General features: G+C 37.1%; 1 protein-coding gene and 2 non-coding genes across 4 annotated transcripts in view; 1 reads left to right on the top strand and 2 right to left on the bottom strand.

The window, feature by feature from the left end:
* LOC116153379 (uncharacterized) overlaps positions 1 to 10,999 on the bottom strand; it is a 111,211-nt gene extending 100,212 nt beyond the window's left edge. The window contains exons 1-2 of the transcript XR_010380965.1: positions 10,888 to 10,999; positions 8,000 to 8,167 (exon numbers count right to left, since the gene is read on the bottom strand). This is a non-coding gene — a transcript (uncharacterized LOC116153379). The remainder of the gene's footprint in view (positions 1 to 7,999; positions 8,168 to 10,887) is intronic.
* Positions 1,669 to 1,741, bottom strand: TRNAS-AGA (transfer RNA serine (anticodon AGA)). The gene has a single exon. It is a non-coding gene; the product is annotated as a tRNA-Ser (tRNA).
* Positions 11,000 to 11,162: 163 nt separating the features above from the next.
* Positions 11,163 to 23,119, top strand: GNPNAT1 (glucosamine-phosphate N-acetyltransferase 1). Of its 2 annotated transcripts, XM_010982928.3 has the most exons (6): positions 11,164 to 11,355; positions 16,722 to 16,889; positions 17,875 to 17,937; positions 19,438 to 19,565; positions 20,490 to 20,551; positions 21,886 to 23,119. In XM_010982928.3, the coding sequence occupies exons 2-6, from the start codon at positions 16,736 to 16,738 to the stop codon at positions 22,031 to 22,033; spliced, it is 555 nt and encodes a 184-aa protein (XP_010981230.1). In that variant the 5' UTR covers positions 11,164 to 11,355; positions 16,722 to 16,735; the 3' UTR covers positions 22,034 to 23,119. The 2 variants fall into 2 exon arrangements, with proteins under 2 accessions (XP_031309603.1, XP_010981230.1); XM_031453743.2 differs by lacking the exon at positions 17,875 to 17,937 and having other exon boundaries at positions 11,163 to 11,355.
* The last annotated feature ends 1,309 nt before the right edge of the window (positions 23,120 to 24,428 follow it).

Below are 24,428 nucleotides of genomic sequence, written 5' to 3'. Positions count from 1 at the left end.
TTTTCTTATTATTAATGTCTCCTTCCATATATCTTGTTTATTCTGCTGTTTCTTTTCTAGTTTCCTAAAATTTATGCTTTGAACATTAATTTCTAGCCTTTTTTTCATTTCTAACAAGCATTTAAGACAGTAATTTTCCTGGGAAGCTCTGTTTGGCTGTAGTTTTTCAGTTACAGAATTTCCACTTAGTTCTGTTTTTCTAGTTTCCATTTCTCTGCTAAGATTCCCTATCTGTTCACTCACACTTTTAATGGAAAACTCCATCTTTTGCTTTAAATCTTTGAACATATTTATAACAGCTGCTTTAAAGTCCATGTCTACTTACTCCAACATCTAGGATCATTTCTGTTTCTACTCATTGTTTTGCCTCTTGATTAAGGGTCCTGCTTCTTGAGTTCCTCATCTAGAAATTTCTTCCTATTAGACAATTTCGGCTGCTACATTGTGAAGAAATGGATCATACTATCTTTCTTCAAAGTGTGTTGAGATTTTTCTTGGCAGGTTGTTGATTATACTGATTTGCCTTGACCCTCTTTTGGTTTTGTCCTTATTTTAGGTCATGGATCTTACCAGAGTTCCAATTGAATGCCCCAGGTATTCAGTAAGATCTCTCCAGTCTGAATTGATTAGAATTCCACAACCTTCCAGTACTAATATTTCTGTTAAGGTCTCAGCCCCCTAATAGTCACTACTGGTCGGCATCACATGGTCTTGACTTGCATATGTGCGTTAAGAACTTAGCCACAGTCCTGAAGATAACCTCCTGTGAGATTCCCCTTTCCACAGCTCCGTCATTTTGGGTACACTGACCCACAAACTGCAGTCACCTTAGCAACCCAAACTCTCATTTCTGCCTCTTCTACTTAGCAATACTGCTGCTCTGCACTTGGGTCCACCCCCCTGCACCACACACCAAAAAGTGTCCCATTGAGAACGGCAAGGCAAATGTAAAGATCACATCAACATGCTTCCCTGGTGTTAAGGATCACCGTCCTGTGCTGTTGTCCACCGCCTGAAAATGGCTGCTCTGTATATCCTGCTACTCTTATAGTTGTTTATGGAATGAGGCTAAGCCCCAAATCAATACCTCCATCATGTCCAGAAGCAGCAATCGCCATCATTTTTAATATGCAGTGTTTTTATCATTGAACTTACAGATTTTCAAATTCCCATTATTTTCTAAGTGGTTCAAGAGTATGCTTCTTGGTCTCCAAACATGAACTTTTCATAATCTGTACCCTGAGATTTTTGTATTCTAAATGACTTACTGTGGATGCTATGTGCTAGTCAACTATGATTCATGACTCTCCTTCCCAAACCTTTTCTTCTTACAGTGTTCCTTACTTAAATAAATGACATCCACCCATTCACTTAAGCCAGAAATCTGGAAGTCATCCTTGACTCATCCTTTCCTCACAATCAAACCCTACTGATTCTGTCTCCTATATATCTGTTGAGTCCGTCCACTTTTTCTTCCTCTTCCCTGCCAACTTCCTAATTTGTTTCCTCCAGTTGCTTCCTAACTGGTTTTTCTACATTATTTGTGCACCATCCTCTCCTCCATTCTGCACATAATGCCTAGAATGATCTTTTTTTTTAATTTTTATTTTAGGGGAAGGTAATTAAGTTTGTTTATTTATTTATTTATTTATTTATTTATTTTTTAAACAGAGGTACTGGGGACTGAACCCAGGACCTCATGCATTCTAAGCATGTGCTCTACCACTGAGCTACACCCTCCCCACTAGAATGAGCTCTTAAAAATGCAAGTAACTATGCCACTTCCCTGCTTAAATATATAAAACAAAAAAACTTCAGTGGCTTCTCCCACATTACTCTCAGAACAGAGACCAAACCTTGTATAAAGCCTCCGAGCTCCGGTTCCTGTCTCTGTACACTGCAGCCCTGCTGGCTTTCTTTTCTAAATCAATTCAGTGCTGGTCCCTCTGCCTAGCCTCTTTCCCTTCTAGTCTTTGCCTAGCCAGCTCCGCCTTATTTTTCTTGTTTTAGCCTTGATATCCCTAAAATCCGTTCTGACCCCCCAAACAGGTTACAGAACCCCCTGTTGAAAGCTCTCACTACATCCTGCACTACTTCCGTGTAATCTCAGTGCACTTGTAAATACTTGTATCATGTTGGTCTCCCCTGCTCGATTATTAGTTCCATGAGGGCTGGACCTATGTCTATCTTATTCCTCCTTGGATCTCCAGTCTTTAGCACATGGTAGGATCTTAATATGTGGCAAATGGTCAACACACTAAAGAATAAATGAATGAATGATAATTGAATAGAGAATCTGTGATATGATTGAGGAGCGAAGAGCACAGGTCTAGTCCTCAGGTAGAAATCTAAGGAAATCCTCCTTCAGAGGAGGATTAGCAATTAACATAGGGAACAATCTTTTCAAGGGCCACCTGAATGGTTTTTATTATTCTTTTTCTCCCCCCCCCCCCCATGTTTGGGTTCTGCTTGGAAGAATTACGCTTAAGATTTCAGTACTCTCAAATGACATGAGTGAACATGCAGGAGAGAGATCATCTAGGTCTCCATTTTTCAGTTGAGGAAACTGAAGTTCACAGATCAAAATTACTGTTTATGGTCTCAAAGCAGTCTTGTGACCTTTGAATTATGATGATGCTATCTGTTTCCTCTACTTGACACTGAGGTATAGCCACTATTCCAAACTGTTTTTATGATTAACCAAGGCCTGTGATTAGACAGTGATACTACAAAAATTAATCATTCCGAATCCTAAAGATGTTTCCACCTGAATGTCAGTAGAATGCAGTAATCCTTCCTTCCTGAGGTAATGACGCTGTTCTCAAAACAGAGATTTTGCCTCATCAAATACATCGTAACTAGGGTGGATTATGAAAACAGAACTTTGTATGCATCAGACTTCCAAGTTATCTGTGTCATGGAAGTACAATTCTCCCTAAATTTGTAATTCTTTTTTCTTTGGCCACAGCTCTTCCAACACAGCTTCCCAGTAGGGTCATGCTTTTCCTTTAAATGTTATGTTCCAGTTGTGTGACTAACGCTGACAAATCTGTCTTTGACAAGAGTCTTCCTCACTGCTTGACCAAGCCTGTCACCACTTCCCCTAAACAGGGGTGGTTCTATGGGAGTGACCCCTCAGAGACACTCCTCACAGGGGTCTGGGTGTGGCCTCACAAACCAGCCAGAGAAGTCGGACAGAGTCCAGTAAACTCTTTGGGCTGAACCAGGCTGATTTTTTTCTTTTTTGCTTCAATTATAATCATCTAATTGTTGGGACTCTTGGTCATTTTAAGGAAAATCTGACATAATTTACTCAAAATGTTTGTTCCATGTAGCCCAGTTCTATGGCAACAGAAAATAAATCACTGAAAGAACAAAATTTTTAGTGGAAGAATCATGATAACCATGTGATTAAGAAAAGTCTCTATTCAAAACTGTACCTCATATCTGGCCTATTACTTAAAAAAGAATACCTAAAGGGTTTTTGAGCCAGCTCTCTAATGCTCCAAACTTTTAAATTGCTTGTGGATATAATATTTTGCGCAGTTTACTTTTTTCTTTCTTTTACATTCTCAAAATGCTGTAAGAATGACGAGGGACTGATATTATATTTAATAAAGTCAAAGTCATCACTAAGTTTTATTTCTCAGTCTACAATGCTTATAGAGAATTTACAATATGTCTAATCACTTTAAAGGAAGGAGAGAAAAGGTGGATCAAAAGGTAAGACATGATTAACAGGTTAATAAATAATTGGAAAAATAAGACTAACATACACAATTATGCGATGATAAACAGCAACGTGTAATCAAATGCTAAACTGTACAGTAGCAGCCTGGGTTAGTGGGGATGCAGAGAAATAAACTACTTAAAACATGGTTTCTGAGGAGGTAAATTGATCATCTTTTTTTTTTTTTAGAAAATTGAGAATATCTATTGTATTTTCTATCACGATTTTTGTTTTCCAAAATGCAGAGATAAAATTTGGATGCCAGTTTTACAACCAGGGCTACGTTTTGTTTTTAATTTTTTCAATGGAAAATTTTAAATGTACACAAAAATAGAAAAATGCATCTTTGTGTGCACATCACCAAACCCACAGTGATCATTTTATTTCCTTGGGGCACTCATCCTCTAGAAATACTCACAGCCTCACTTCCTCATACCTTCCAGAATTTAACTCAAACTACCTCACAGGGGCCTTTCATGACCATTCTATTTAAAACTATATTCCCCAAACTCCCTCTACGTTTTCCTTATTTCTCATTGTCACATTTACTACTTTCTAACATGTTATACTTTTAAAATATTTAATTTCTTATCTGTTTTTAATTCATTAAACTATATGAAGGCAGGGATTATCAAATGTTTTCTTCAGTGGTAGATCCCAGCACCCAGAACAATGCCTGCCATGCAGAAGGGCTGGAAAAGATAGTCAATGAATGAAAGAATATGTACTGATATGGAGAGACATCCATGATACATTAAATTAAAAAAAATTGAAAAATTGCAACACAGTTTGAATAATATTATACCACGCTGGGGTGGGGAGTGGATTGTGACAGAGGTAGTAGCACTCACCAGTCTTCAGCCCACACCCCACCTCTCCCAGCTTACTTGCCATTGGGCAGGGCTCTCGTTACTAGCTGTGGCCAATAAAGTGTAATTGGAAGCGGAGTCTGTGAATTACGGGCTGAGGCAATAAAAAGTCCCTGTGTGGTTTTACAGTTTCTTTTCACTGCTGTGGTGACTCAGGGAGCCTTGTATTCCACGGCGTGACCATGACATGGCAGAATCTCCAGGATCTTGGGTCCCTGAGTGACTTACTACATGCCAGGAGCTATGCTGAACACTTCACATATTATCTTGTTAAACCCTCACAAACCCCTGTAAGCCAGTACTGTTGAGATGAGGAAACTGAGGCAGCATGACGATCAATAACTTGTCCAAGGCTGCCAACTAAATGAAAAAGCTGGATGTTTTTGTTGAAACATTTGTTTGAAAAAGCTTAAAGTTACTGGAAAAGGGAAATAAGAATTAACTCGGTTTTTAGTCATCCAAAAAAAAAGATTTTTGACGAGAGACAGAAAGTGTGATATAAGCAAGATTTTTATTAGTGAAGTAAAAAAAGTAAAAGATAGTACACTCCTGAGAATTGAGAGCAGGCCAATCCAGGAGAGGAAAAATGGCACTGCTCTCTCCTTCCTCCTGTTTTTATATCCTGGATTCATGATTGATGAATTGATTGATTAACTGATTGATTAACTGATTGATTCCCTGCACTCTGGTTAATTGACAGCTCAGGTTCCTTGTGGTCTGGGTTGTTCCATTCCCCTTCCTCTCCCCCCCCCCCCCACCCAGTGCTCATTTCTGTCTAAATTACCTAACATTCCCCCCTCTAGTCATGGACATAGAACCCAGGCAGTCTGGAGAAAGAGCTACCAAGCTGTTAACAATAGTCGTCCCTAAGGACAGGGATAAGGGTTCTTATCCTTCTTTGTTCTGTGTTTCTATAATGTTGCAAATTCTAAAATAATCATTCATTACCTATGCAGTAAGCAATAAACAAATAGATAAATTATGTGTTAGTTACTTAAAGACTATGAATTCAGAGATGGAAGTTAAATGACCACCAGGGCTTGGTGGAATTAAGAAATATCTAAAAATGGCCCTCTACCATCTATAGGCATACCTGGTTTAATAGGTGAATCCAGCAAAAAAGTGAATCATATTCCATAATAAAATTGGACTCATTTCCTGGGAGAAAAATGCCGATATAAATTTTAACTTTTGGCAAGAAAGGAATTCATAAAATGGCCATGTCCACAGCAGGATGAATGTTGTAGTTCTGGGGATGTTTGCAGGTTTTCCATACACAGTCGTCCCTCAGTTCCAGGATCCCTTTTGATACCAAAACCCGCAGATTGAGCGCTCAAGTCCCTTATATTAAATGGCATATGATTTGCATGTAACCTACACACATCCTCCCCATATATTTTAAATCTTTTCTTGACTACTCGCGATACCTAATACAATGCAAATAATATGTAAATAGTCGCTGCTGAGTGGCAAGTTCAAGTTTTGCTTTTTGGAACTTTCTGGAATTGTTTTTTAAAATATTTTTGATCTACAGTTGGTTGAATCCATGGACGCAGAACCCAGAGATATGGAGGGCCAACTTATTTAACAGCACTCTTTAAAAGAAAAGAAGTAATAATAAAATAATTCCTTATAGCTAAACATGGCTTTATTAAACATGTATTTTAAATGCTCTATCCAGTCATATTTAAACAAAATATATGTGTCATAATATATAACAATACAGAATACATGTAATTTTTCTGGCTGCCTAGGATCTGAATCCCTATTTGGGGAACTGAATACCATGACTCTTGACAGGAGGAAACAAAAGCCAAAGTACCAGCTGTCCCAGACTCTGGGCAGCTAGCTGTGCTCCTGGCTACACAGACTCTCTGTTATTTTCTAAGCCTGGTTCTCTCCAGCCTTCCCACTGATCTGTAAAATAATGATCTTTCCAGAACTGGGTTTCTTTTGCATGAGCAAGAACCTGACTACCAAGCGGTAGCTATTGGCAGTTATATAATTTGAAGACACAGTATCTAGGAGAAAATGAGCCGCCTTTGAAGGATTCAACAAGAAGACCTACATCGACAATATGATCCCAAGCAGCATAACAGCACTTTGACCAGATACGAGGTGTTCTCCCTACCACCACGCTTCTCCTAGGCTTGATCTTCTGCTTCCTTTCCAGGAGTTTCTGTCATATCTGAGCATTCCCCAACTCCACACATAAAACTGCCTATGCTTAACTCCCACCTCTCACCTTTCATTTATAACCTCACAATTTCAAAAAGGCGCCATATGGAACACACTCTACTCAGCAGTTAAAATGCATTAAATTCGTGGTTTCATGTTACAGAAAACAAATCACTGAATCATTTTTGTAGGTTAAGTTCAAAAGTATAAAATAAAACACAATCTCACCTATAAGAAAATGAAAATTACCTGAGTTTCACATGCCTTATGGAAATAACACCCACCTGATCTTACAGTATTCATACGAGGATCAAATTAAATAATTTATGAATGTGTTTAGAGAATTATTATTTTAAGGCATGTACCATATTTCACCAAATCTTAAGATACACCTACTGTAACATACCACTAAGAAAGAAAAGTATGGCCAATTAAAACCCTTAACATATATTTTCTTTTCACTTGGAACTTTAATACTTAGTAAAAGAGCCCTTTATATTTAACTAGAACTGGATTGTTATAGATAGTTCTTATGCAAACACTAGGAGAAAAATATGAATGAAATAAATTGGTTAAAGTATTCTTAAAACTTCTCATTGAGTCCAACATTCCTGAATCATTTCTCAATTTAATCACTGATATCCATGTTTTCCCACATAACAGCATTCACTGTCCCATCAAGAATTGTTGGCGATGCCACATTTCTTATAAGAATCCATAAAATATTTTTCTGGTTCAAAACAGCAACACAGGAGGACCCTGAACTCACCTCTCACAGACACACCGAATCTACAGCTACACACAGAACAATTTCCTTCGAAAGAGATCCAGAAACTAGCTGAGCAACTCTTACACATCAGACGAACAAGAAAAATCCCACACTGAAATGGGTAGGAGAGGTGAAGACACAGTCTCACCATGAACCTCACCCTCCCACCCCCACCCCACGCAGTGACCTACAACAGGGAGGGAACGAAAAACTCACCGCTTCTCCCAGAGGAGTGAAGGGTGTGGCCACAGCTAGTGCCACAACTTCTAAGACTTCCACCTGAGAAATGGACCCCCACAACACCTAGCTCCGAAAGCCCACAGGGCTTGCAATAGAACGTTCCTAAAGGGCTTGTGCGGATTCAAATCCCCCAGGGCCCAGCAAAGAGGCAGAGACTGAAATGCAAAGACTGAAATGCACCCAGTCTTTCCATCAAAGAAGCTAGTTGGTTACCTTAGAAGTGTGGGGGACAGGCTTCCTCACCCCAGGTCACTGGTATTTCCCGGAAAGGAGCTCGTGTGCATGTCTCATGCCTGGTTTTTGCAGCTTCTGCCCAGAAGATGCCACCTGCTCTCCTGGCTCCGGTGGCCAGCGAGTCTTACATTCAAGGGTACCATAGGACTGCAACAGATAGAGAAACAGTTCTTAATCAGTTATCCCTCCAGGGCCCAGCATGGAGGCAGCAGACTGAAATGCCCAGTCTTTCCATGAAAGAGGCCTATTAGCTTATGTTAATAGTTGCAGCCCCTGTCTTACACCATAGACAAAAATCAACTCAAAGTGGTTTAAATACTTGAACATAAAACCTGAAACCATAAAACTCCTGGAAGAAAACAGGAGGTAAGCTCTCTGACATCAGTTTCAGCAGTTTTTTTGGATTTGATACCAAAAGCAAAAATAAACACGTGAAACTACATCAAACTCAGAAGCTCTGTACAGCAAAGGAAACCATCAACAAAATGAAAAGGCAACCTACTGCATGGGAGAAAACATTTGCAAATCATATATCTGACAAGGGGTTAATATCCAAAATATATAAAGAACTCATACAACTCAATAGCAAAGAAAAATTAAAAAACTAATTTGATTAAAAAATGGGCAGAGGAGCTGAATAGACATTTTCTAGTGTAGACACACCTAAGGCCGACAGGTACAGGAAAAGGTGCTCAATCATCACTAATCACTAGGGAAATGCAAGTCAAAACTACAATGAGCTATCACCTCACACCTGTTAAAATGGCATCATCAAAAAGATAGATAACAAGTGCTGGCAAGGATTTGGAGAAAAGGGAACCCTGTGCACCACTGGTGAGAATGTAAATCGGTGCAGCCACTATGGAAAACAGTATGGAGGTTCCTCAAAAAATTAACAGCAGAACTACCATGTGATCCAGCGATTCCATTCTGGATATTTATCTGAACAAAATAAAATCACTATCTTATATATCAAAGATACATGAACCACTGTGTTAACAGCAGCATTATTTACAATAGCCAAGACATGGAAACAACCTGTGTGTCCACTGATGGAAGACTGGACAAAGAAGTTTTGGCACATACACACACAGTGGAATATTATTCAGCAAAACAAAAAAGAAGGAAATCTTGCCATTTGTGACAACATAGATGCACCTTGAAAGCATTATGCTAAGTGAAATAAGTCACACAGAGAAAGATAAATGTTATATTATCTCATTTATATGTAGAATCCAAACAAAACAAAAACTAATTCATACATACAGAGAACACCTGGTGGTTGCCAGAGTACGGGGTGGGGAGTTAAAAGAGTGAAACTAGTCAAAAGGTACAAACTTCCACTTGTAAGACAAGTAAGTCCTGGGGATATAATGTGATATATGGTGACGACAGTTAACAACACTGTACTGTATATCTGAAAGTTGCTGAGAGGATAAATCCTAAAAGTTCTCATCACAAGAAAAAAATACGTAACAATTTGTGGTGTGGATGTTAACCAAACTTACTGTGGTGATAATTTCCCAATATATATGTATCAAATCATTATGCTATACACTTAAAACAAATACAATGTTATATGTCAATGATACAGCTATTTAAAAAAAGAATGTATAAAATAAACAGAAATCACTAGAGGACACACCAATGATTCTATTAAAATTGAAGCTGAGATTGCCACCTGGCTACCTTGGGCTGCTCATTGCAGCAGGCAAAGAACAGAGGGTCACTGGCCAGAGTGACTGAATGTGACTGTTAAGGAGGAACTGGGTACCTGTGGCACAAGGAGGGTATGTCTCAAATGCAGATCTTTTAGGGTACCTCTTAGAACTCCTGTGTTCTGTGATAAATTTTATAACTGATTTCACTCTTCACTCAATTATAAAATTTAACAGGATTCTTTTGCTCAGGAGGAACTCATTGTAAACACAGGCTCAGAAGTCTTAAAGAAAATAAGGCTCTATGTTTCTTAATGTCAGTATATTTCTGTTTGTGTCTTGCACATTCATTTGTATGTATAAGGATTAAAAACAAGGATAGATACCAAGATACGTGAAATTGTGAGAATGCATCAACCAGTAAGAGAGTTAACTGAAATTTGTCTCACAAATAAGCAGAAAATATAATTTCTGGAAGACTATAGGATGTTAATTCTTTGAACAGTATTAAAAATAAAATACTCCACAATTTCAATAAAATGAAATTTATGATACAAGACAAGGAAGGGGAGCTACAAGCTATGTGACTTTGGCAAATTACTAACATCTTTGAACCTGTTTCCCAATCAGTAAAATGAGGACACGTGCTACTTAGGTTAGACGCTTTGGAAACGGGAGATCAGAGAAAACTGAGTTTTCTTCTAACCCAGGGCTTCTCAACTTCAGCAATACTGACATTTCAAGGCGGGTAATTCTGTTGTGGGGAGCTGTCCTGTATATTGTAAAACAGCAGCGTGCCTGATGTCTATCCACTTCTACCCTCTATCACCTGGAGAGATGTCAATTACACCTCTCCCTGACACTTGAGGTTGAAAATGCTCCACATGTTGTTAATTGTCTCCAAGGAGGCAAAATCGCCACAGCTGAGAACCAGCGTCCTAACCCCATGTTCATCCAAAAAGTATTTGAGAAAGAAATAAAACACAGTCTCCAAGGAGCAGAATGCAAGGTCCCCACCTCTTTCAGGGAGGCAGGTTTTATGACTCAGAAAACTGGGGGTTGAGGAGCTTCGACCCTCCAGTGAGCAGCCGAAGTTCTAATCAATGAACAGACTCTGAAGGGAAGGGGTAACAGGGGCAAAAGAAGAGGGCAAGAGGCCGAGCCTTTGGCGTCTGAGAATCAAAGATGCCCACACTAGTCACCACTTACAGTGCTTAGCTGACTCCTAGGTAGAATATTTCCAGATAAACCGAGTCGCTGAGCCCGCAGCGAACGCCGTAGGGAGCGAGGCGGAGATGCCTGGTCGAGGTCAGGATCCGCGGGCTGCGCGCGGGCGGGTGGAGCCTCCGGGACGTCTTTGCCACCGCCCCACGTGCTGACGCCGGCCGCAGGCCCCGCCCCGCCCCCGGCCCTCCGGGTCTCGCCCCGCCTCCGCCCGCGGTCTTCTCCGCGGGTCTGCGCCCCGCCCTGCGTAAGCTGGCAGGGGCGGGCTGGAGGCGTAGGTGCTGCCACGTCTTGGCCGCAGCTCGCGCAGCGGCTGCCGTGCCGGCGGCTGTAGCGCGGGAGGTGGAGGAGGTGGGGCTGGCGCCGAAGCCGGATCCGGATCCAGTGCTGTGTACCCGGGTGGGTGAGAGTCCGACGGGCCTGGAGAGGAGCATCGACTGCGGGCCTTTACGGGTGAGGGGGCCTGGGGGGTCGGGGAGAAGGAGCGGGGCCGGGCCGGATACCCTGGGTGTCGTCGTGGGCCTGCCTTCAGATTTATCAAACAGGTGTGATTGCCACCCCCGGCGAGGCGAACTAGGCCTGGTCGAGGGGGAGGCCGGGGAGGTTCCGTTCGGGAAGCCAGCTGGGTGCACATGGGGGCGTAGAGGGCAGTTTGGAGCAAGTTTAGCGGACACGCGCCTGGAGCAGAGGTTAGGCATGATGGCTAATGGTCCAGCCATGCAGGGGGTGGCCCTAGCAGGGCAAGAGCAGAGACCGGGGTCGAAACTAACTCTTCGCTCGCCAGGCTTTAGTGTGGGGGATTGAGACAGTGTTCAGTGTTTGCCGCCATCGGTTCTGAATGGGCACGAACGCCCCCGGCCCCAGTTTCCCCACACCTTTCCTAGCAGCACTCCACGGCGGTCAGGAGCCACTTGAGGACATGATTCTGCTCCGAAGATCACCTCCTGCACTGACTAACTCCGGGCTTTCACTGCGGGAAAGAGGGGCATCCTTTGTCTCTTCCCCGGGTGGTATTTCTAGTACTCCTAGAAATACTGAGTAATTGTGATTTCTATTATAGGAGCTGATGTTTACGTAAATCGAACTCTTATAATTTCATACAAAGTTGAAGGATGATTATAGTTTTGTTAGGAATATACACTCGTGAATGAATCCTAGGATGGACCTCAAGAAATCATTTACATCAGTTTTATTAGGCAGGATTCACTGACATTTTTTAGAATGGGGTAGACAGCTACCTGTCTGGCATGATGATGTAAACGCTGGCGTCTATTGAGTATGGTGTTGTAGAGTCAAGATCGGAGGATTTAGTCCCAATTCTCTCCTGTGCTATGTTACCTTGGAGTCAAGTCCTGAAAGCTCCACGTGCTCCAGCATGCTCATGGGTGGACTGGGAATACTGCCTAGATTATAGGGATCGAATGAACTATTAGAAAAGACTTTTTAAAATTCTCAATTGAAATGTAATCGCACAATTTAATAAATATAGCCAGGCCTATTAAAATCATCAGCGAATGAAGTGTTCTTTAGATTCAAAACTTAGTCAGATTATTATTGAAATTGTTACAAAGTGTATGTAGATGAACCCCAAAGTCTCACACAGCGCAAGGGCCCACCCACTTCCTGCTTTAACCTTGTATTCAGGTAATACCCGGATGCCCCGAGAGCTTTTGAGATATATAAAGGCAGTTTAGATGTGGCCTTAGATTTTATTGCTTCAATTTTTATAACAACTTTTGAAATCTTCATTCCCAGTATCTATTACTTGTTGCTCTCAGTTTCTTGTTTCTAGCAGCAGCTGCTCCCTGTGTGTGAATTCTAGTGTACAGTAGAGGTTCAGAAACCAAACTGTTGAAATTGTGTCCAAAGAATGGTCAACCAACTAAAAACCTTACATGATCTTAGCAAAAATGAATTTGGAGTATGGTTTTTGTGATGCCACTTGTGGCAGTTTTGGAATTTTTATTCTGCTGGATTTTCTGAAACGTGACCTCCGGATAAGTCTTATACCATTCGTTATTCACTCGCTAGGCATATATTGGCCTTTAGACGCATGCTAATTTAGTAGTTAAACAGGAAAGGTTCTTGAGAAATACTTAAGAAGAGTTAGGGTTTACTTTTAAAATATTAATCTAAAGTCTTCAAAATAAGACCCCAGTGATAATGATGAAATTCAGCTTCAAACAACCATGCAATTCTGTTTACTGAAGTTTCCTAGTTTTGTGGTAGCTGAGGGCACCTTAAGATGCTGAAAATTATTTCTTTTGTAAACCAAATACATTTACCTGTTTGCCTCTTTTCTAAAATCTTCAAAATTTAGTATCAAATCACATCTTACTTTAACTTGCCCACCATATTAATTGGGCACCAGCAGAATTTTACTGCATGGGCAGCAGAGTAAGATAAAAGAAGGTATCCTTAAGTATGGCTCTGTTTTGTAAAATAGCTCATATAAACATTTTGATATTAATCTCTGCCTGGCTAATGGATTCTTATTTCTGTCCAGAATGCTTGAACTATTTTGACTAACCTGAAATCCTTATTTTCTAAATATAGGTTATAAGTGATGCTTTGACTAAATTTTTAACTCTTACACAATAAAACAGAGAATTCAGCTTCACTAGTGCATCTTCAATACTAACAGTACAGAGTCTGGAGGCTTGCAGGAATGCCGTGTAATTTGTGGTAACCTGTGACAAATGAAAATATAGGACTATTTGTTAAAAAATTATTAAGAATTTCAAGACAATAGCAGCAGAGAATTAAACCAAGTGTGGAGTGCTGTGCAGCTGCATAGGCCAGGGCCCATGAAGGTGGCCCCGCTGCCTGGTTAGGAATCCTCACTGTTCCTTATTGGCTGTTATTTTGAGCAAGTTACTGTACCTGCTTCCTGGTCTGTAAAACTGGGATAATAATGACACATCTTTCATTGTATTTTTAAGAGTTAACAAATATAGGGGGGAGGGTATAGCTCAGTGGTAGAGTACATGCCTAGCATGCCCAAGATCCTGGTTCAGTTCCCAGTACTTCTGTTAAAAAAATAAATAGACCTAATTGCCTCACACCCAATAAAAGAACATTTAAGAAAAACGAGTTAACAAATACAAAGTACTCAATAAAGATTAGCCAGTTTCATTTATTTTTATGATCATTCATGGAAGAGGACCATCTGGCTAAAGAAAAGCAAGGAAAATATTAGTATTTACTGTTTAAAATTCATTAGTTAAAGGCTTCATAATCCTAATTCTTCTCCTGTGTACCTCTCCCTTCTCTCTCAAATTATTAACCCCATTTTGTGTGTTTTGTGGGCACATTTCATTGTAAACTCAGGCAACTTTATAGGAAAAAGAAATCCAGTTTAAATTATCTTAACGTCCATCTAAACTCCTTTTTGAGCTTTCTTTAAATTTCATGGTCACAATTGTATGTTAAATAGCACGAACATCAAAATGTTTAAATGGTCTGTTGCCTTGAGGAACTTAACTTTTTAATGCTTTCTGCCTTCTGCATTTAATGTACACATTTTACTTTGTTGATATTTAGCCTGTTTATCTTCATACCTGAAAAATAACAGTGCTGTTACCCATCTTTCAGATGAAAGCACACCCAAAAGCTCAGTGGGCTCAGTTATCAGGGATAAACGCTAAAGTGCATGCTTTTAAATTAATCTATTAAAAAATCTGTTTCAAATGGACTATTACCTTGTTAAATTTTATTTGAATGATTGTTTTAATCATCACAGTTTACTTCCTTTCCTTACTGTTCTTAGAACCAGGTATAGTGTTTACAGCATAACATGATCTGAGTCCTTTTTGAGGGAAAGAAAACAAACCTCTCAGTATTCTACATAATAAACTATGATTTCTTTCCTCTCCAAGAATGCTAACTTTCAATTTAACATATACATAATAGATAACCTTTTTGTAGCTCATGTACCCAGCACAGTGTCTGACTCATGGATTAATTTAAGGGTGAAATAAGTTAATAAGAATTTATAAAAATGAACTTTAAATTAGTTACTAACCAAAGTATAACTTGAGGGCTTGCAGTGTGACAGGCACTCTTAGGTGCTTGTATACAGTAATCCATTTCTTCTTCCAATAATTTCATCTCCATTTTACAAATGAGGAAAACATTCTCAGTTTAACTCCCTTAGCCATGATCATAGTTGACATCTGAACACCAGGTCTGACTCGAGAGCTCATGCTGTTCCCATGCCTGGGTTTCAATCCTGGCTCTACTAATTTTGTGACCTTGGGCAAGTAACTTAACACGTCTATGCCTGCATTTCCTCATCTGTTAAAATGAAGATAACAATCATCCCTACCCTATAGGATGTTAACGTAAATTAATCAGTAATGTGTAAAGTTCTTTGAACAATGCCTGGCATGTAGTAAGTGCTGAACAAGTGTTAACTTCTGTTATCACACCACACTGCCTTCCCAAAGCCTCTGCTATCCTGCAGCATTACCTGGATAGTTACCTCTGGTTACATAGGCCGTTTAATCCATCTTTAGGGAAAAGTTAAGAACAGTTGTCCTTAAGCATATTGCGATTTACAGAATGGGGAGTTGGGTTATTGTGGAAATTGGTCTATTATTTTTCCTATATTGCTTTCTTGTTTTATGGTAGTATGTTATAGATATGTATCTTCAAATTCTTTGTTTCAAAGAGCTAGAGGCAGGTATCAAATGGAATACGGTTGACCCTTAACAGTACAGGTTGGACTGCGAGGATCCACTTATACATGGATTTTTTTTCCGTAGTAAAGACTACAGTACTGCACATCCGAGGTTGGTTGAGTCTATGATTACAGAACTGTGGATACGGAGGGCTGATCATAAGTTATATGTGGATTTTCTACTGCGTATTTTTGACTGTGTGGAGGGTTAGCACCCTAAACCCCTGTGTTGTTCAAGGGTCAGCTGTGGTTTCTTTAACTGGGTATAGGGCTGGAAATGAAAAGTTTGGGGTTGCCTTACAGTCTTTTAATAATAATTGTTAGGAAGACTGTTTCCTCCAGTAACTCTGTTCCACAGACATGTACCTGTTTTTATGCTTTATATAATGTTTTGTATTCCTTCTATCATTATATCTTTTGTTTAGTCTCAGTTTTACTAGACCACAGCTAGTAAGAATCTGACCATTTCTGAATGTTCAAAAAAGAGAGGAAAATACCATAACTGATCATTTTTCGATAGCATGAAAAATACTGGCTATTCTTAAGCTGCTTACATGCAGCTGAGAAACTTACATATAGATTTTTTTATTAAAAACCTGCTGTGAAAACAAAATTGAAGGTACTCTTAGTGTCAATCTATGAGAGCTGAGACCAAATATTCCAGTGAATGCAGAGAATTTTCTGTTTATGGTTCATATAAAAAAAAACAAATTACATACCTAGTAAGTCTTACTTAGTGTCAAGACCAACAACTTATTCCTTAGCCCAATGATAAACTGCAATAATGTAAAAAAAAAAAAATTAAGAGCCCATGAAAAGTCTGTATTCACAGTGATACACTAGTAGCACCAACTCACTGGGAAAAACATGTTTTAAAAGTCCTGTTAGGAAATGGAGTTTTAAAGTTTAACTTCTCAATTTAGTCACTCGTTTACTATCTGATAGAATTCATGAATTTTCTATGTATCTGTAGCTGTGGCATTTGATGTTAGATTCGGGATAGGCTAAAATATCATGTATATTCGTTAAAGAATTTTTCTGTTTGCATTAATTTTTATAAAGAAATTGACATTCTTGCTAATCATAACATTCTTCATGCTATTAAATAAAATGCCTAACATTTAAAACTTTATTTTAGACCTTACAGCAAAGATGAAACCTGATGAAACTCCTATGTTTGACCCAAGTCTACTCAAAGAAGTGGACTGGAGTCAGAATACAGCTACGTTTTCTCCAGCCATATCCCCAACGCATCCTGGAGAAGGTTTGGTTTTGAGGCCTCTTTGTACCGCTGATTTAAATAGAGGTATGGATTCAGTTTACACTTCCTGGTCAGACCTATAGTTAGCATTCTGTTTTCTCCACAAACAAGATGATGCCGATACTTTTTTAAAATACTATTTGACTATATATATATATATTTGTGCTTAATTTTTAAAGTGACTGAGAACTCAATTCCAATGTGTATATATCATGGCTAATCAGATATTACTGTGAAATATTTCAAATGACTTAAGTACAACAGTGCTCCTTCCTAATTAAGAAGCCAAAAAGGGTAAATTATCATGTATCACAACACATAAGGAAGCATCTTCTCTAAGAAGCTGGATGGGGAATGAGGATGGAGATAATTTGCCTTGGATAAGTTACAAAAAGTTCTGTTTACATGTATTTCTTTTTTTAACATCTAAATTTTCAAAAATGATTTCCTTAAATTTCAGTAATCAAAAATGAACTTTTTACAGTTTTCTTTTTGGTAGGAACTCTTAAGAAACTGTTTTTGTCAAACTAATTATTGAGTGTGAAGTTAAGATTCTCAAAGTTCTGAAATGTGCTGTTCAAATTAATTTAAGATAACATTAATGAAATTAATCAGGAATCTTTAAAAACTGTAATCTCAATGATATTTTACAAATAGTATCATATTTGGTCATAATGAGAATCTTGCACTTTTAAGTAAAACCAAAGCACGTATTTGGGAAAAATTGGCATCCCTTGCATTGACTCTAATGCAAATTATATTGAAAACCATCCATTCTGGTTCTGTACATATTAAGGTCAGCACTATTCCAAAAATCTTAATGCAGCCAAAAATATTGATATAACCTATTATTATTATGTAGTGATTATAGAAAGAATAGGTTTCAGTTTAATCTTTTAATTTTAAAATGGTTCATTACAGAGTTTTGAAAAATAACTGCCGATAATCCCACCAGCTTGACACATTGCTTCTTTGTGATAAGTATTTCATTTGCTCTTCTCATGACCTGAAATCTGTTTTTAAAAATTAGGTTTTTTTAAGGTACTAGGTCAGCTGACAGAGACTGGAGTTGTCAACCCTGAACAGTTTATGAGTAAGTACTACAGCCTCTTCTGAATGAAAAATAAAGGGAAACAAGATTTTATTTTTGTCTGAGATCTGTTCAGTGTCTACTTGTGTTTTTATTCAAATAACAAATTAGCTGTTTTCTTATTTAACTGTTTAATGTGGGTAAACTGTTCTAGAATCCAAATGTAGCAACTTACCATGATTTACAAAATATTTGGCTACTTTTAGATAATTACTGTAGCATAGGACCTGGGTGGCAGCTTCAGAGATTGTTTTTTTATTATAGTCTTTTCCTTAAAAGTGGTTATTTCACAGAAATTTCATCACCTAATCAAAAATGTAAGAGAATACATTCTATATTTTTTTTGGTTCATTTATATTCAATTTTAAGGTTAGCAGGCATCTTTTAGTTCAGCCTCCCCATCCCCCCTTTTTTAATACATATGAGAATGGAAATCCAGAGAGGTTAAATGACATACCCAGGATCATAGGAAGTTATTGGTAAGGAAAGAACTACAACCTTCCTGACTCCAGCCAATGCTCTTAACACTGTCTTCCAGTTTTCTATAATTTTTAAATTTCCTTTAATAGGTAATTTTATTTTGTACTCCATATAACTCTCCTGAGATGAAGACCATTATTTTCTGATTCTCCCTGTTTGTTTTCCTTCATTGAATTTATTTCTTCTTCCCACTGCAGACCTATTACTATAAAAAGACTGTGGAAATAATATATATTGGCATTGTTAGGCTGAGGTTTTATTCCTGAATTCTTCTTTGCATGCATATCAGATTAGATGAGAAATCATCTTATTTCATCAATATAAGTACTAAAAATCAACTTGAGGGTAAGGTATTTTTTGCTCCTATTTGCTGTGTGGCCCTGAGAAAATTACTGGGAAATGGAGACTTTTTAAAAAATCTACTTCACAAGGTGCTTTCAAAGCCAACAAAAGTGATGATTCTATTTCTGAAAAAGCAAGTCATGTAATCATGAAACACTTGAGATCACAGGGGGAAAACTGAAAACTACTTTGTCAAATATTTTGAAACCAAAAGACTAAAATTACAAAATGGAGATAAATATTCTTGTTAAAACTTGCAGAGTTTTGTTCTATGTGAGTATCTGTTGAGTGTAAAGGTTAAAGAAATTGATTAAAGTAAGTAGTAATGAAGATACGAAAATTTTCATTCATTAGTCACAGAAATGGCAAAACAGAAATGGCAACATGTACAATTTATTTGTATTATAAGTGCTGTTCATCTAAAATAGTTATATGAGTCTTACTTTATTTTGCTAGCAGATTTTTTAAATGTATGCACTATGTCTCAGTTGATACTGATTGCAGATATTTCAACTACTTGGTCATTTTTAATAACTGATATTTTCTTTAGAAACAAAGCTGTAAATTACTGTGGTAAAATAGCTTTAAATATTCAGTAATTAAGTCAGCTAATTCTGGTATTTTTCTGACACCTAATAAAAGTTTAATGTCTACTGCATAACAGTTTTCCAATTTCCACAGAATCTTTTGAGCACATGAAGAAATCTGGGGATTATTATGTTACAGTGGTGGAAGATGTGACTTTAGGACAGATAGTTGCTACGGCAACTCTGATAATAGAACATAAATTCATCCATTCCTGTGCTAAGGTATGTTTTCAATATTAATGCTTACGAGTAAAATGGACGTTTGTTTTCTAGCAAAATCAACTTTGAGTTTCCATTAAACATACCTGTTTTCCCGCTGCATTTTTTTTTGTAAAAATGAGAAAGCTATATATTACCTGGAATAAAGTTTTGCTTCTTAGAAATCACTTAAGTCATTTTCTCATTGTCTTCTGAGAGTCATAAGGAAGAAAATTATTAACAATATGGATTGTTTGCTAGAAATTGTTCTGTAAGGTGTTAGAATTGGAATAGACATAGAGAAACCAAGTCAGCATCATGGAATTTGGCAGTAATGTTTGGAATCTCTAATGCTAATGCTTTTCAAAAACAGTACTTTGAATATACTGCATGAACACAAATTCCCATCAGTTTCCAAGTGGTAAAGGGCTCAGAAGACTATGTGGTTCTAATTGTGACACTTCTAATGCCTGTAGAGTCCCTTCACTCCTCATGACTCACACGACACAGTAAAGAAAACCTAGGTGATCCAATTAGATATGATAGAAACAGTTGGAATGTATTCTGTGAGGTGTGCATTTTGGTGTGGTTTCTGTACTAGGAATTAATGAATTGTATTTGGATGTCTGAAATAAACTGCTATAAAACAAGGAGTAGGATGATGGATGTAGGACATTCATGACAGGATTACATTTCAGTGATGTGGATCCAGAGATATGCTTTAAAATAAACGAGTGGGAAGGTTTAGGATATGGACAAAACAAGATTAGGCCACAAGTTGATTCATTGTATTATTTCCTCTATAATAATTAAATAAAAACATTTTGCATTTTGCAAAGTTCATGTTTACAAAACATTTATTTTCAACACTGAATTCTTACTGTAACTTGATTTAGCTAAAAACAAAACTACATGCTTAGTCCTTTCAAAATTTGTTAATATTTTCAGAGAGGAAGAGTAGAAGATGTTGTTGTTAGTGACGAATGCAGAGGAAAGCAGCTTGGCAAACTGTAAGTAGGCAAAAACCAGGTAACCCTGGATAAATTAGATATTCGTTGTATTTCAGTTTCAGTTTATAGTTTCTTACCAAGATACTTGTTAAAAAATGTTTTCCTGTTTGATTTCTTTTTAGGCATCATTAATTATGAACCCATTCTCACTCCATAGTTGAGACTGAATTTAATGAAGAAATAAAGTATTCTTATATAACTTTTACCATTAGGTTTGGAAATTGGAAGTGTACTGCTAAAACTGTAACACCTTAAAGTTATTAACTTGTAATAGCAGTACTCTCATAGTAGTAGGGAACAGAAACTTCTGGGGAGTCAAGTAATTTGTCCATTTCTGTCATATTTAAAAACAAAGGAAATGTGCTCAGTCATATAAGTTTTAGAACCATATACTGAAACAGCTAAATAACCTTCAGTGAATAATCCTCTGTACATTTATCTAAATCTTTTAAAGTAAGTATAAATAAGTTTCATAGGTTTATTGCCTACTTTATAAAATAGAACTTGCTCTTTCACATTACCTCTTCTGAGTTTTAAGGAATTCACTCAGTAAGTATTAAGCACCTGCTATGTGCCAGATACTATTCAAGGTATTTGGGACACATCAGTGAACAAAATACACCAATTTCTTGTCCACTTTACTTAGTCATGCCTTTTATAACTGTATAATTTCAGTCAAGATGTTCTGTCTTCAGAATAAAATTTTTTAATCTATGCAACATGAGAAAACTGTTCAAGTAAATTTTTATAGCTCTTTTCTACTTGTTATTGTGATCTAAGGCAGTCAGATCACATCCTTATACTGGGTTTGGATTCTTTAAGGATTTGTAAATATTTATACTTTTTTGCTTTGTTTCTACTTAGATTAGACCAATCCAAAGTTAATCTGATATATTCTTTAACAAATATTAAGGTACCTTTAAAAATGATAAACAATGCAATTATTTTCCCAGCTTAGGTGGAAATGCTGACATATTCCTAAGAAGCTTGAATAGATTTAGAAAAGATTAATTATGGTCATTTTTTTTAAAAGGTTGCCAGTCTTTGGTATTAAAATTAATCTTAAAACTTATTTTTAAAGAGGGCTTAGGGTGAGTTTAGTATTTGTCCTATTTATTAATGGGCTGGAGATTACTAGATAAAGTATATTGGAAACAAAATAAAATGCTCTGGATGATATAAATGCTTATCCACTTGTAATTTTGAATATTTAAATGAATATAGTAGGAAAGGTCATGACCTAAACCTATTTCTGATATAAACTTGAAGTTCTATATAATATTCATTCACATTGTTACTATGCCTCCCCCTTCCTTTTTTCTTTTTAATTTCAGGTTATTATCAACCCTTACTTTGCTAAGCAAGAAACTGAACTGTTATAAGATTACCCTTGAATGTCTACCACAAAATGTTGGTTTCTATAAAAAGTTTGGATATACAGTATCTGAAGAAAACTACATGTGTCGGAGGTTTCTGAAGTAAAACTCTCTTAAGAAAGACATTTGTTAAAGGAGCTAATGCAACAAGGCTATACTCTTCCTAGAGTTAAAATATTTTGTTGCTGCAACCCAGTGACCTCCATAAATACTGGATTGAAAAAAATACTGTAATACAAGTATAATGACATTTAGAAGATTACTTTGGGCTGGTGGGACATGCTGTGAGTTTAGATTACAAATGAATATTATAAAAGGGATGATTTTTAACCAAAGGAATATATTTTTAACTTGAATCTTTTCTTGCATTGTATTTTTCTAAAGTTTGGCTTCATTTCTTAGTCAGAGTACAGGTAGTAAGGAGTTATGTGTCTGCTATCTGTACTGATCATCTGAAAAAAAAAAGCATACAATAAATAAGGCTGTTTCTTATCACATTCGTAAAATTAATATTTTTGTTTCAAAGAAATATATCTAAATATTACTTAGGAGTGTATCATTTCACATATATTACGTGAAATTGAATATTAGATATAGTGTAACTAAACGTAGTGCAATTCAACATTTGTTGATCCTAATACTGTATTGGCAAACAACCTGGTCAGCCTTTGAAAGAAGTGGAAATGAAAATTAACTTATAAAACGTGGCAACTTAAATGTACATCTAAAAGTTGATATAATTCTAACGTCAGTAAAGTACCACCTGTCTTATATGTGACATAAAAGAATTATTCATTTGTTTAAAATATCTTAAGAGAAATAGAAGGTACTTTTTAACAGTGAATTAGTAAATCCTGGCATATTATGTATTTCTAACCTGATTTCTCATCTTTCCATGGGTGTCTGAAGCCTCTCTTCTGAGTAACATTTTTATGAAAAATAGATTACAAAATTGGTGGAATATTAAAAAATGTATCATGTTGCATTTGTTACATTCTTAAAATGTTGATGGAATCTTTTCTATTTGATGTGATTATAATAGTATAATTCTGGTCACTATCCTGTTTTGATTTTATTTATTTTAATTATTTTTTTAAGTTGAAATAAGACTCAGATACTTTATTAATGGTTCTACTCTTTTGCATTCCATGTTACATTAAACCTGTTCATATGATGAATAGTCTTTTGTTAGAATCCTAATGTCTGTGCTTTTCTTGAATCTTCTATTGAACTATTAGGCCACATCATGATTCATAAAGTTTTAGTTTTGTGTAGTCTTTGTAAAAGGAGCTTAGAAAGTAAAGACTACCTGTTTCTCACCTTTGACTCACTCTACCTCAACTAGATTTCGTTATTTCCCGGCAGCTGAAGTTGGCTTTATGAAACTACAGAAATTCTTCACCAATAGAGGGCGCACTACTTACCTGCTGATGACCTAGGCAGATGAATTGATCTGTCCCTAGAGAAAGCAGCAAAGCTGGTTTTGCTTTTCCAGAAGCCCTAAAACCTTCCTATGACAGTAGCTTCATTCTGGTAATCAAAAATCCACGTTAAAAAAATAAACCTATAAAAGGCAAAATTAAATACTTTATTACATTTCTTACCACTGATTAATCTGAAGTAAAACTACCTACGAGGTTGGTATTTCAATAAATCCCTTTATATAGTGTTCTTAAGGTCTTACTTAGATCCCCTCTATAGGAAATAGCATTGTAAGTAAGGTATAGTACATAAAAATCGTGTCACTGAGGAAACTGATGATCTGTATTTAGCTTTAGTTAACCAGAGTAGTTTGATTTTTCTAAGCCATGCTGTGGGTAAACTTGAGTATGAAAAAAACATGAAACATTTCAATACATTTTTGAGCAGTTTGCTTTTGAAAAGGTGTAATGAAGTCGCACTTGTAACTTTTTTATTTTGCTCCATTTTTTGGAGGGGGAGGTAATTAGGCTCACTTACTATTACTTTTGTTTTTATTTAATGGAGGTACTGGGGATCGAACCTATGACCTTGTGCATGCTAAGCACGTGCTCTGCCACTGAGCTCCCCCCCATACATTTTATGTATTTGTATTTCACTGACTCTAAGATGCACATTTTATTTTTACACTGGATGCATTTTATGACCAATGGCTTGTCATAGTTTACTCAGCAGTATTTTTTTGCCTTTTATTGGGATCTAAAATAATGGTGCCATGATGGTAATGATGGCATCTTAGATTTGATGAAGAATAGTATAGTGTGCAGGTAGGTAACAATGGGAAATACTAAAAGCAAGAAGCATTTTTTAATAAGCTGAAAGCTGTTCTATGGATGGTCTGCCCTTTCCTTCAGACACAAATTCCCTTACTTTCAACTCCAAACTTTTCAACTAATCATTAAAAATACACTTGAGCTGAAACTTAGGCCTTCTATCTACTGACCATTTTTATGTGTGTGACCACATTTTAGAGAACACTCTTCAGTGCTTCACAATATCCAGTGTTCATTTATCCTCCTTAA

The sequence above is a fragment of the Camelus dromedarius genome, chromosome 5, assembly GCF_036321535.1.
Source record: "Camelus dromedarius isolate mCamDro1 chromosome 5, mCamDro1.pat, whole genome shotgun sequence".
Classification (NCBI taxonomy): domain Eukaryota; kingdom Metazoa; phylum Chordata; class Mammalia; order Artiodactyla; family Camelidae; genus Camelus; species Camelus dromedarius.
The sequence above is the reverse complement of the archived record's forward strand: the minus strand, read 5'-3'. Positions and strand labels throughout refer to the sequence as shown.